The 12712-nt window shown below is 35.6% G+C and overlaps 1 protein-coding gene across 1 annotated transcript; it reads left to right on the forward strand.

Moving 5' to 3' along the window:
• Positions 1-2442: 2442 nt before the first annotated feature.
• Positions 2443-11144, forward strand: mpc2b (mitochondrial pyruvate carrier 2b). The gene is made up of 5 exons (XM_059342676.1): positions 2443-2799; positions 6615-6655; positions 7944-8028; positions 8450-8561; positions 9957-11144. The coding sequence occupies exons 1-5, from the start codon at positions 2706-2708 to the stop codon at positions 10033-10035; spliced, it is 411 nt and encodes a 136-aa protein (XP_059198659.1). The 5' UTR covers positions 2443-2705; the 3' UTR covers positions 10036-11144.
• Positions 11145-12712: the final 1568 nt, after the last annotated feature.

The raw sequence follows: 12712 nt of genomic DNA on the forward strand, positions 1-12712 counted from the left end.
AGTGCTTTTACTTGAAAATAGAAGTTTTTCATGTAGTGCATTACTTAGTGATTGTTTGTTATTATGTGTCCTCAATTTTGTATGTAAATTGAATCATTCGTTCCAAGTAATATTCACTAAACCAGTTCATTGGCTTAATTAGTTGATATTTCCAAGTAAAATGTAATTGAGGGACATCAGTTAATCTACAATTTACTTGTGTATTTTCATTAAAAAAATAAGTGGTTATATTAAATAAATATTACTTAGAAACAGCCTGCGTAAAGATTACAAACATTTTCTGTGCGGAAAATTTTTTTTTCAGTGTGGTACGAAACCGGTTAAAAAGTTCCTTTTATAATGTTTTTAAATTTAAAACGTTATGTATTGTACCCTGTTGAAGCTACTGAATCTTTTACACATGTTTATTAAATAAATTATGTTAAAATTAATTTTTAAAACTTACTTTTTCATTTGTGCACCGTTATAGTACAATGTTGCTTATGGGCAGCAAAACCCAAAAACCTCCACAAAAAAAAAAAGAATTATAAAATTTCTTCAGATTATGTTTATTTAGTCTATTTTAAGACAAAAAAACACAAACATTTTTTCCTAACTGGCATCATAATGTGTATCGTAGAGGGTTAACTGAACAGTTTTTGACAGTGGTGGAATGTAACTTAGCATATTTATTAAAGTACATTTTGAGGTACTTTACTTGAGTACTTCAACATAACTTTATACTTCTACTTCACTAAATTTTAAAGGCAAGTATTGTACTTTTTACTCCACTACATTTAGCTGCCAGCTTTAGTTACTTTTCAGGTTGAGATTTAACATGGAAAAATATGAACATTTTAAAATTATGCACGTTCATAAATATGTGTATTTTCCCCCTTTAATTTAACTCAACTGGTAAACTATTATTTTGATTTTGCATTAGAGTTCTGAATTAAATAAAGCGGTAGTATTTAATTCACAAAGGATTAAACAAAAACAGGCTTTTGCCATTCAGTTATTCATTGAATTTCCAGTAATTAATATATCGTGTTATGCATCACTATGGTGGTATAAAAAAGATTTTGGTCTTCTGGACGATTTTTATTGTCTAAACTCTCTTTGTTTCTATGTAATTTAGGAGAGTTTGTCAAAACATTAAACAAACTATAATGACACAAAATATGGCAGAAATGGCAAGTGTATATTTCGCCATGTCTTTAAAAAATGTTTATTTTTTTGGACTAGTTTTAATTAATTCTTTTGTTTGATTATTTTTTGTTTCTGTGTAATTTAGGATTTATTTCTCAAATATATAATGTCATAAAATAATTGTGTGAATAAAACATTACCTTAACAATTCAAAATTAAATTAAATCTGCCTCTGAATTATCATGTCGAAGTAACATAAAAGAGAAATGCTCAAGGAAAAGTGTGTAAGATATAAACCTGAGTAAATGTACTTAATTAATTACAATCAACCCACCACTGCTTGTGGATGTTATCCCTTATACCCACCCCGTGGTGGATTTAAAAAAAACAAAAAAACAACTAAGTACAAATTAGTTCACACAGTAAGCCTGGAATATCAGGGCTCCTGATTCCTGTGAACCCTGGGCACATTAAACTCACAAAGCTCTTCAGGATTACAGATCAAATCAGATCTGTAAAAACTCTGTGATGCAGACAGGGTAGGACCAGTAATGTTCAAGTTTGAAGAAAACCAGGCATGTTGTTTGTCAACACATCCTGTTGCTTTGTAGACTTTTCCAGAGGCCTCAAATGCAGAGCTAGATTAACCTGTTAGGGGCCCTTGGGGCAAAAAATACTCTTGCACTGTTGTGAAATGAAGATTTTATTACAGGGCCACAAGATCAGTTTGTCATGCAGGACCTGTTGCCAGCTTTGTGCATTTACTTATGAAGTCCTGTTCAAAGACTCAGTTTAACTGTAAATGTTTAATCATCATCATTAATTAATTAAATACTAAAAAAGTTTTGGGGTCCTCGTTCTTATATGTTGTCTTTGTTTCTATTGAAAATAAAAATGGTATGCGAAAGCAAATTAAAAACCAAATAAATGTTTTTTTTATTAACAAAATCACCAAAAAAAAAAGTACTGTTCAGTTTCAGTCAGTTGCTGACTATTCATAAAATAAAATAAAAATATTAATAGCTAACACCATTTTTAAATTACGCCAAGTAACTTTTTCTCGATTATACATTGTGTATTTTTTTTATTTTTTTTTTTACATAAAATCACAACTTAAGTATAACGCTATAATATTTTACAATAAATGTTTTTGATTTAGCGATCAATTGTCTCCACCCAGTCGGGACACGTTGGGCTGGGAAAGTAACACTCCGTTCTAACCCAATCGTATTGTAGGCCTGACCAGGCGGACCAATGAGGATGGAGGAAGCATGTAACCCCGCCCCTCACGCGGTAGGTTGCATCGTGCAGAAAGTCACCTCAACGTATCGGTCAGACAGAAGCTACCGACGAGCTAGCAGCGCTAGCATGGTCTCAGTGGAGCTGGGGGAAGGTCGACAGTAGGACAGCAGCATCCTCTCCTATCCTTTAATCAACCTGTCATTATTTCTTTGACAACACAGTGTTAGAAGACGAAGTCTGTCTATTTAAATTCTGTGGCTTTTAAGAAAGGTCCTTAGCTAGCTAACCAGCTAGCTTCAAGTTCCGCTTCATCTTCACCACAAACATCTACAACTATGGCTGCGCTGAGAGCCTCCTATCACAGGATTTTGGATAAGGTCGAGCATATGCTGCCGGCCAAACTGAGACCTCTATACAATCACCCGGCAGGTAAGCAGAGTTTATCAGCCGGCTTCTTGATGAGCAGGCTGGCTCAGTGTTTGTGATGGGACTGTATGGAGGGCGGAGGGGGACTGATGCGGGCTCTGTCCAGCTGCTCTCACACGCACAGGATCAAACAACAGCTCCTGACTATTCTTAATGTCTGAGCTGGGTGACAGTCATTGTTTTGATGTGCCCGTGTTGCTGTGGGACACCCTAATCTGCTGGGATAAGCAGGTCGGCCCGTGGAGCAGAGCTAACTTTATGACAGCTGAAGCCGTGAAGTTTATTGTGGTGTTAAGTTCTGGATTTGGGAGGGAGTTCAAAGGTATTGTCATAAAAAAAACTATGTTTTTTGAACCAGGGCCGGTTCTAGGCAGGCAAATATGAGGGGGCAGTCAGAAATGTGAAGGGGGCATCATGTGTACACATCATGCTCCAGCACTTTTCTCTGTGCTTATAGTAACGATGCTTTCTTCATTAAAAGGGGTCTATGTGTCCAACCCCAACCTGGAGAAGTGGATTGCACTTTGTCAGGCCTCTACCTTCACACCTGTCCAACTTGGGTGTCCCACCTGAAGACTAAGCTCCTGCTGGTCTTCAGCTCTTAAGGTCACTGAGGCATGCAAACCCCCTGACCATAATAAGGTGGCAATCCCTCAGGGAGGGGGGGGGGGCTAAAAAATGAAAATAAATAAATGAATAAAATCAAATAAAACATCCTTCATCCAGATTTCAACTAACAATCATGTATCGTGTGTCCCTTTTTCCGGGGGATTTTTCCGCTACTGCAGATAATTTTGTGCTTTCTCAAATTCAAAAATTTTGATTTGAGGGGGGAAAAACATTTATTTAAGGGGGCTCGGCCCCCTCTTTCCCCAGCGTAGAGCCGGCCTCGGTTTTAACTATCGCAGTCGCAGTGTTTATCGCATCAAATCAACCCGTGGAAATTATATTTAACAACCCAGAGACTGGACAATAACCATTCCTAAATAGGAGTCTTAATAATTACCAATTCTGCATGGCTGTGTTTTGGTAAGAATCGGCCAAAACACATTATGTTGATAGGGCTGGACAATATGGCCGAAATCATAAACCCGGATATAGGTCATTTAATATCCCGATAACGATATGTATTACAATATATCACACGTTTTATCGTTATTTACTAAATAAATAGTCTATATTAAATTACCAAACGGTAAAGTCTGTTTGTGTATTTACTTCATACTCCATTTTATCACAACTGTGCCTCTGTGGTTCGCTCCAGCTTTCCTTAAATTTTAGAGGATCAAAACGTAAAGCGTTGCCCAAATTATGTAAATATTGCTGTAATTTGGCCTCTGCATTGCAAAAGAAAAGAAAAAATATAGAAAAATATATGCGATAGACATTTTTATATCGTTTTGACGATGCATATTGTCATATCGCCCAGCCCTAACGCTTGCCACTATCAACTGAGATGACGTAGTTGTGTATCTAAAACTGAAATATAATAACAATGTGATTACATTGAAATATGATACATTTTTGTATTGAATTATTGCCCAATCGTTATCGCAAACCTATAAGCAAAGTAAAATATTGCAATCAAAAAAGAAAATCTAGTTCCGTAATCCGTATAGTTCTAGTCCATGTATAAAGAACACACCAAAATATGCATAAAATCTAAGTGAAATAAGATTAGAAGTAAAATTTTAAAAACAAGACAAAGTGTTACAGTATCGATTTGTATATTGTTTGTCTCTCTGTTTATTATTATATTTACTTTAATCATCTAGCATATGAAATGTTAAAAAAGATGAAAAACGCTTGCCTTGTGTTTGTGCAAACTGTCAAAACTCAAACATGTTCTAGTGAATTTATATAATGTAAGAGAAAAGCAGCGAATCGTCCCATTTGAGAAGCTGAAAAAAGCAACAAATAATTGTTGCTTGCTTAAATGACTAAAATTATAAATTAATAAAACAATGGCTGCTGCATAATATTCAGTCTTTATTGACGTGTGGTTTCAGCTCTAATCATGATTTAAAAACATTCTTAATTTGTCTAAATCTTGAAGGTTGGTGTGACTTTGGCACTCAGCTGCCATGGTACTCCTTGCTCATACAAATGTGTAGTAATAAGAAAGTGATGCAATAAATCTTACCTTTTATGAAAGTTTATATTGTCAACACACTTCCTATAAATGAGGGCAGAGTAATTATAGTGGAAACACCTCCCAGTATGATGCAACACAGTTGAACAGCACCACAAACGATGACAATGGAAACTGAACATTATAACCTTCATGACAGTTGGATGCATTAAACTGCATTATGTTTGGATATAAGTATCTAACAAACTGAAGGTGCCGTTCGTTTTCTACATGTTCAACTTTCACTCACATTAAGATGTCTTTGACACTGATCTTAACTAGAGGGTAGAGAGATTAAGGAGTCACAGAGGACAGTCTGTTCTTTGTTTTGTCTGTAAGGGTGCTGGAGCTTTGGCTTTCAAGGACAACTCTCTGACCAGGTATGAAGGGGCGGTGACTGCGGCCACCTCCCTCAGAGATTATTTGCAGTGACAGAAGTCCCACTTTTTGTTTGGCCTGCAGCGTGATGCAGGAAGGTGACGGAAACTGATTCCAGACCAGCAGCTTTTTTTAATGGTCGTCTGCATTTCATTGCGTGCGCTGCCGCTAATTATGTTTCTGTTACTGAGTTCTCCCGGCGGCTTTGATGTTCGGAGGTGTCCAACTATCTGTTACACAGTTACTCAGCTATCTGGTTTAATGTCTGTTTTCACCAAACAGACCATCCTGGTAGAAAGAACAACAGTCCAAGGGAGGAAAGTTGTTGTATGTTATATAAACTTGTTTATTGTACTTGAAATACAACATTTCAGATTTTTCATGGGTTTGTCACGTTTATTGATGTATGTTAAAGTATGCCCCATATCATGTGATTTTTTTTTGTGTGTGTGTGTGTATTTTGCAACAGTTTGTTGTCCTAAAGCCAACATTACATTGAGTTTATTTTGGAGTTTAACGGCAGTTCAAAGGTATCGTTATAAAAATTAAAAAAACAATAAAAAAATCCAAACCATGATGTACCAACTATGGAAAAAAGAATATAAAAACCAACTTTAAAAATGAATGACTTGATAAAAAATGAATATGCCATTAAATTTACCAAAAAATTAATAATAAAGATAAATGTTAATGAATTGACGCATTGCGAGATAAAGTGATATTTCTGTTTTTAATGGGCTTATTTATTTATTTACCTTCGTACTAGTCCCCTCCTTATTAACTTTCATATTTGAATTTTCCCCCCTTTTATTTATTTTTATTTTATCATTTTTGTTGATTAAAAAAAGTGTTTTGATGTTTATATTTTTTTTTTAATTTTGAATAAAGAAATTTAAGTTAGGGGAGATACATATTGAGAAAATTTAGATGGAAAAAATATAACATTTAAAAAAAATTTAAAATGCAAAAAATAAAGGATAATAATAAAATTAAATACATGAATACAAAAAAAAATTAAAAAAGGAAAGTAAATTAATAGGGCAACTCATTTAATTAATTAATTAATGGCTACATTTATTTTTAATGTTGCAGCGTGTTTCGACACACTGAGGCATCTGGGTATCTGTTACGCAGATATTTGGCTCGTCAGTATGGAATTAAGTTTCATCTTTACAGCAGATAGGAAACGTCAGCAGGCAGAGACCTCAGAGAGAAAACCTCACTTTGAATTTACATCAAATAATGTTCTATCCACACTGTTGAAATGTCACTGCAAAATTTAATGTCTCCTTTTTCTTTTTTCTTACAGGTCCAAAAACAGTTTTCTTCTGGGCCCCTGTGTTTAAATGGGTGAGTGCATTTTTCCATATTGTTAACTGTTTACCTTAGTAAGGATGCTTGGCCTGTGCCTCATTCATTTTTTATCAGCATATTTATATTTTCAGGGAGAAGCTGAGATTTCTGGCATTAACAAGCTTCACCTTTCTGTCTTGTGTGTTACCTTCTCACCATTTTATTTTTCTGAATTCCACCTGGATTCCCAAGAATGTAGTTACACGATCGGGTGCGATGTGGCCGCTGAAGTTGATCGCAGCCTCTTGAAATTTCTTATAATTCCTCTGGGTTCATAGCAGCGTGTTTCAGAAGCATCTGCTGAAAAAGAAGCCACAATGTTGCCACAGCTCCGACTTCAAACAGGACAGTGCATCCCTCGAACCGCCATATTTTGTGGCCTTGATTCAGTTGATGATGCAAGTAACGTACATGTAGGACGTCTAACAAGTCAATTGTAGATGATGTCATCTGCTGTTTAAGAAGAGTATCGTAAATCTTTTTTTTTTAATCTATTGAAATCATCACATATTTGCATCACATATTAACCGTCTTAAAAAGTATTGTTACAACCTTACTTTAAACAATTGAATTAAATTTAATTAATGGACTCATATATGGACTTATATTCCCCAAAAACTCATAGAGATTACAATCTGTACAGCAGGCATGTCCAAACTATTCCACAAAGGGCCGTGTGGCTGCAGGTTTTCGTTCCAACCAAGCAGTAGCACACCAGACTTGACTCACTTAATCAGCTGATCTCAGTCTTCAGACAGCTGATTGGTCAAACTGTGTGCTTTTGCTTGGTTGAAACGAAAACCTGCAGCCGCATGGCCCTTTGTGGAATAGTTTGGACATGCCTGCTGTACAGCATACGACACCGTCTTTCCTTTGACAGTCAGTTCGGAAACAGAGAAACTCCTCCAAAAAAAACTACACGGGGACAAAATGAAAGGAGCAAAGTTTTGTCTGCATGAAACGCTTTCGTCACAAATTGCTTATGTGTATATATATTATCTGTGCACGGTGGCAAGATTGATCAATGATGCACTTTGTGTTATTTAAATACTTTTCTGGGCCAGAAGATGTGAAATTATCCAAAAATTCAGAATGAAGAAGTGAGAAAATTAACATAACAGACCAACAGAAATGTATTTAATCACCTTGCTTGCCAACACTGATGTTGGAAACCACTGCCACAGACATACAGAACTTAACGTCTCACTATTGTGACTTTTTGGCCTTTAAATTGTGTAAACATTACAGTAAATACAGTTAAAACGTGCTCTCTTCACCTCTACAGGGTCTGGTTGCTGCTGGTTTGGCTGATATGACTCGGCCAGCAGAGAAACTCAGTACCTCCCAGTCTGCAGTGCTGACAGCCACAGGTAAAATGAGATTAAATGCATTTTTAAATAAACTCCAAAAAAGATTTTATTAAGGATCTGATGTCTCTGTTTGAATCACACAGTTATTGTATTTTAAAAATAATTGTTGTCATCCAGTAAAAGGAAAAACTTTGTCCTTTACTTAAAATTGACCCACTTCAGTGGCCGTGATTTTTATCTATTTATTTATTTAATCTCTGCCTTGAATACGTCATGTACAAATGTATCAGTTACGTGTTGAGACAGAGTCTGACCGGTCTGTGCTAAAGGCCGTCTGATGCATCTGCTTTTGCAATATGTTTCTTCAAACAAATCTTATCTGTTAACTCTTTTGCCAAAACATAGACTCTGTTCTCATGAGCCGGTTCGATATTCGTGTGTATAACCTTCACTCTTCCTGCTGACCTCCTTCTTCCACCAGGCCTGATCTGGTCCAGATACTCGTTGGTCATCATCCCGAAGAACTGGAACCTGTTTTGTGTCAACTTCTTTGTGGGCAGCGCAGGAGCCTCCCAGCTCTACAGGATCTTTAGGTTTGTGTGTCACTGTGGTTAATTTAAACTCTCTGCTGCCCTCATTAGTTCTGTTATAACGACTTTAATGATGCAAGATAACTGCACAGTAGCTCTCTGGTGAACATGTAATTCTTCCTCACAGCTGACTTAGAAGTTAATGTTTAAGTGTATTGCAGCTGATCCAGTGAGCATTAAGTAAATGTATAACGTACAGTAGTTTTCATGTGTGCTTTGTTTCCAATGTCAACAATAAACAGAACTCCAGCAGGGAATGAGTTCAAACAGTTTCCATAATGAGTCAAATCACTTTAAGGAAGTGTGAAGTTGTGAGCATGACATCAGGTGACAAATAAATATTAAATAAATGTCACTGTGAGGGATGAGTTCCATCAGACCAGATTAAAGATCCTGGACTGATGCACCTGCCTTTAAGTTTAAACTTCCTGGTCAGTTCACAGCTTCCTTCATAATGTTGATATTTTACTCCAAATCAACATTCAAATGAGCATTCAAATCAACGTTCAAATTAGCATTTCTTTTTCTTTTTGCATGTTATTTTTTAGGATCAAATATTGCCCTGATGTAGTCAAAACATTAAAGATGGTGAAACGTCTGATGTTTGAATAATCACAGAACTTTACGATTCCTCCAGTGCATAACTTTTGTCTTCCTCTGGCAGTGTAATTACACAAACAGTAGTCATGTTTACATCAACTAATTTCTCTGCACATTTTGATGATTCGCATGAGAAAAGCTTGATGGAAACAGCAAAATTCAATACAATTTTAAAAATGCTCATAAAAGTTTTTACGCTGGATTGTGGTAGTTTTTGTCTTTTTAGGAAAATGGTTAATGTGATAAACAGGAGATGGAAACTATTTTTTCTGACATAGCAAACATTTAACTCACACGACTAATCAGCTGGCTCTGCTCTGACATGAAAGAACAATTCTAAGTTGCCCAATTGAATCCAATTCCTGAAAATATCTCTACATTTCCTCTTGTGGGTGTAAAAGTTGTTTGATTATCAACCTTTTTGTTGTTTTTTCTCTCTTGCACAATCTCTACTTCTTCTACTGTTTACTGGCAGATTAGCCTACAGCAACACATTACACTTTACTCCTTGTAAAATTTACTTTGACTTTAATGGAAACACGGCTACTATCAGTGTGTGCTTATAACTTCTGGTGATGTCACCAAATCTCCCCCAGCCCCAGGTGTGCTCTCTTTAAGTATTCCTGTGCAAATAATTCCAAAAGGGCACTGAACTATAATTTTATAAATACCAACCAGTCCAAAAAGTCAGCGTTGTGAGAACTCATTTGACTTGGCTTGAATGTAACAGATTTTAATTCACATGTAAAAGTCTCACATCTTAAATACTGTATTTTGATGTTTTTCCTTCTCTTACAGGTACAAACAGGATCTAAAGGCCCAGGAGGCCCTAGAGGCTAAAGAGGCTCAAGAGGCTAAAGTGGCTGCAGAGTCCTGATCGCTCTACTGTTGCCAACACTCCACTTCTTTCCGTGGACTGAACCAGAGACGTCTCACTGGGCACTAACCGGCCCCTTCCCATCATCATCATCATCATCATCATCATCCACATGTTGTCTCCATAACACCCATGCCATAACTGTTAATCCACCACAGTAAGCCTGTTGTCCCTGTTGGAAATGTGCAGTTTTCATTCAGTTTCAGATTTCCTCAGGGTGTAAAAATAAACAAAAAAACACGCAAGAGAACATTTTTTTAACTGTAGTCAACACACACACTTGAGAATTGTGGTCATCAACGCACAAGTTGGACTCGTTCAACAACTTGTATGATTGTACATTCTTTAATTTAACTTCATGCTTTATGCCTCCAGCACTGGTTGGGAAGTTTTTGCACATTTCCATCATTGTTTTTCAGGTGTAGCAATCAGTACCTCATGCATTAATTTCCCAAAACTAATGTAACTCTTGGATATGTGTTGAATGTGGTTTAAAGGGATGTCTTTCCAAATGAAATTAAGGCTTTCATCATTATTAATCTTTTAATTTTCTTATTTATAATTAGGTGACAGTCACGGCATCTGTACCATTAAATCATCAATTACCGTGTAACGATTCCTTCCATTATTATGGCTTTAATCTGTGTGAGAGCAAATCATAATTTATTAGTCACTTGATTAAAAATCTCTCTTGTTGTGAAATCTGTATAGAAAGATGCAGTTATTTTCTGATTATTATTCAGGAAAACTTGCACCAATGCCACATCTTTAACCTGTGCAGCTCTTCAGTGATTGTTACAGAGCCGGCGAGCAAACAATGACATGCTAACCGCTCTTTATTATCAAAATCCAGCTGTTGAATACCTCTTTATTCCTAGGTGTTTTATATTTTGTGTGTGTGAGAATAATACTTTCATTGACATGTTCCCACTATAGTTACACATTATAACCCCACTGAATATTTTAGCAATAATTGGTGTCATCTATTTTAAATATTTCTTAATCTGCAGACTGTTTGAACAAATGGCACTTTGATGGTCAATCATTATGGCTCTGTGGCTATGTAATGTAATGGCTGTGCAATGCTAATAAATCCTGTTTAACAACTACAGCTGATTTAGAGTATTCACATCTCATAGTTTACACATACAAAGTGATGTATGGAGGACAGAAGCTGCCAAGAATAAAAAATAAATGACTCAATATGCTATTAAATGTACCAAAAATAATTAAGAAATAAATACAGGCAGTCATTAATTGATAAGTGATGAAGGGATATTTATGTTTTGATAATCGTTATTGACCTTTGTAGGCTTTCTCCTTTTTTTCTTTCCAATGTATCTATTTCCTATTGATTTTTTTAATTATTTCTTTATCAATTTTTATCTTTAGAATTATTTCTGTATAGTTTTTTTCCTATTTATTTTCTAATTTTCTTTGTCACTTATTTTTATATTCTGGCAGCCTCCATAGACTGAAATCAAATATCTTAAAGATTAGTTGATAAAAGGGGCACTCAATTTTCTACATGATCAATTTACTTGTCCTGGTTAGTACTATTCAATTTGTGAAAAATAATAAGGGTGCTGTCTAGAGATGTGGATTTCTTAAAATAAATCATGTGTAGGTACGGCAGGTCTAACATTTTTTTAGGTTGCAACACTAAATAACTGGAGTGTCCTTTTAATTAGTTAACAGGAACTAAACAAACTAAATTATTGATCATACAAGTCCTCTTTCAGACAAAATTGTGACCATTTGCTTAAATCTCAGTTTCGGACTGTTGGTTAAAACCATAGACTGTATAAAATGTAATTTAATTTAAAACTTAAGCATTTTGAGGATGCCACCTGACAATCACTTTTCTAGTTTCTGAATTTTAACTGAATAATCCATTAGTAGCAGCACTATGGATATTGACTTGAGTGTGAAAATTAGTTCAGCAATGAGTTTGAGATATGAAGTTGGTACAAACAGATTTCAATTTGAATCTCTGGCTACAAAACAGAGAAGCTATTTGTAGTATAAACAGTAAATCTTTTCAGTGTTATCAGGTGGACATGTGGCAGTCTGAAACTTTGTCCCCCTCTGCTGCTTACAGTCTGCAAGACAGAGTAAATCAGTCTAACATCCACAATGGAAAAAATTCTTAACATGTTCTGAAGTAACTTTCATGCTAAAAGAGGTACCAAAAACAAATTCATGAAAGAATATTTAGCATGGCAAAGCTCTGACCTGTCCATTAATCTCTCAAGATGATCCTAACCTGGTGAGATGTGGGCAGCACTACCAAATAATTCACTTTTGCAATTTAATCCTATAAATGCCATTATGTCTACATAATGCCACAGTTTTCATGAAGAAATAATTCATTAAATGCTAAGTAAAGTTTTATATTAGTCTGGAAGGTGTCAATGATTGACAACATAATTGATTTTGATACATTACATCAGACACCAAAGCACACATACTGCATCAATAACCAGTGAGAAATTAGTAAAAGCTACATTATATTTATTTCAGTCCCAGGGCTCAGGTGTTGTGCTTCCCATCTCACTTGAACAGAATTCTTAGCCATTAGTAACACCTTAGCTTTTCTTATGACAAGTCAAAATGTCTGCAAGATAAAGATCTAATGACTTGTAACATAAAATGAGAGGGTGAAGTCTTGACTGAG

Source organism: Centropristis striata, chromosome 10 (genome assembly GCF_030273125.1).
Source record: "Centropristis striata isolate RG_2023a ecotype Rhode Island chromosome 10, C.striata_1.0, whole genome shotgun sequence".
Lineage (NCBI taxonomy): Eukaryota > Metazoa > Chordata > Actinopteri > Perciformes > Serranidae > Centropristis > Centropristis striata.

Excerpts from the sequence above, each read along its gene's own strand:
- mpc2b (XM_059342676.1), top strand. The coding sequence starts at position 2,706 with ATGGCTGCGCTGAGAGCCTCCTATCACAGGATTTTGGATAAGGTCGAG. Across the intron at positions 2,800-6,614 it reads TCTATACAATCACCCGGCAG|GTCCAAAAACAGTTTTCTTC; the intron begins GTAAGCAGAGTT and ends TTTTTCTTACAG. Across the intron at positions 8,029-8,449 it reads TGCAGTGCTGACAGCCACAG|GCCTGATCTGGTCCAGATAC; the intron begins GTAAAATGAGAT and ends TTCTTCCACCAG.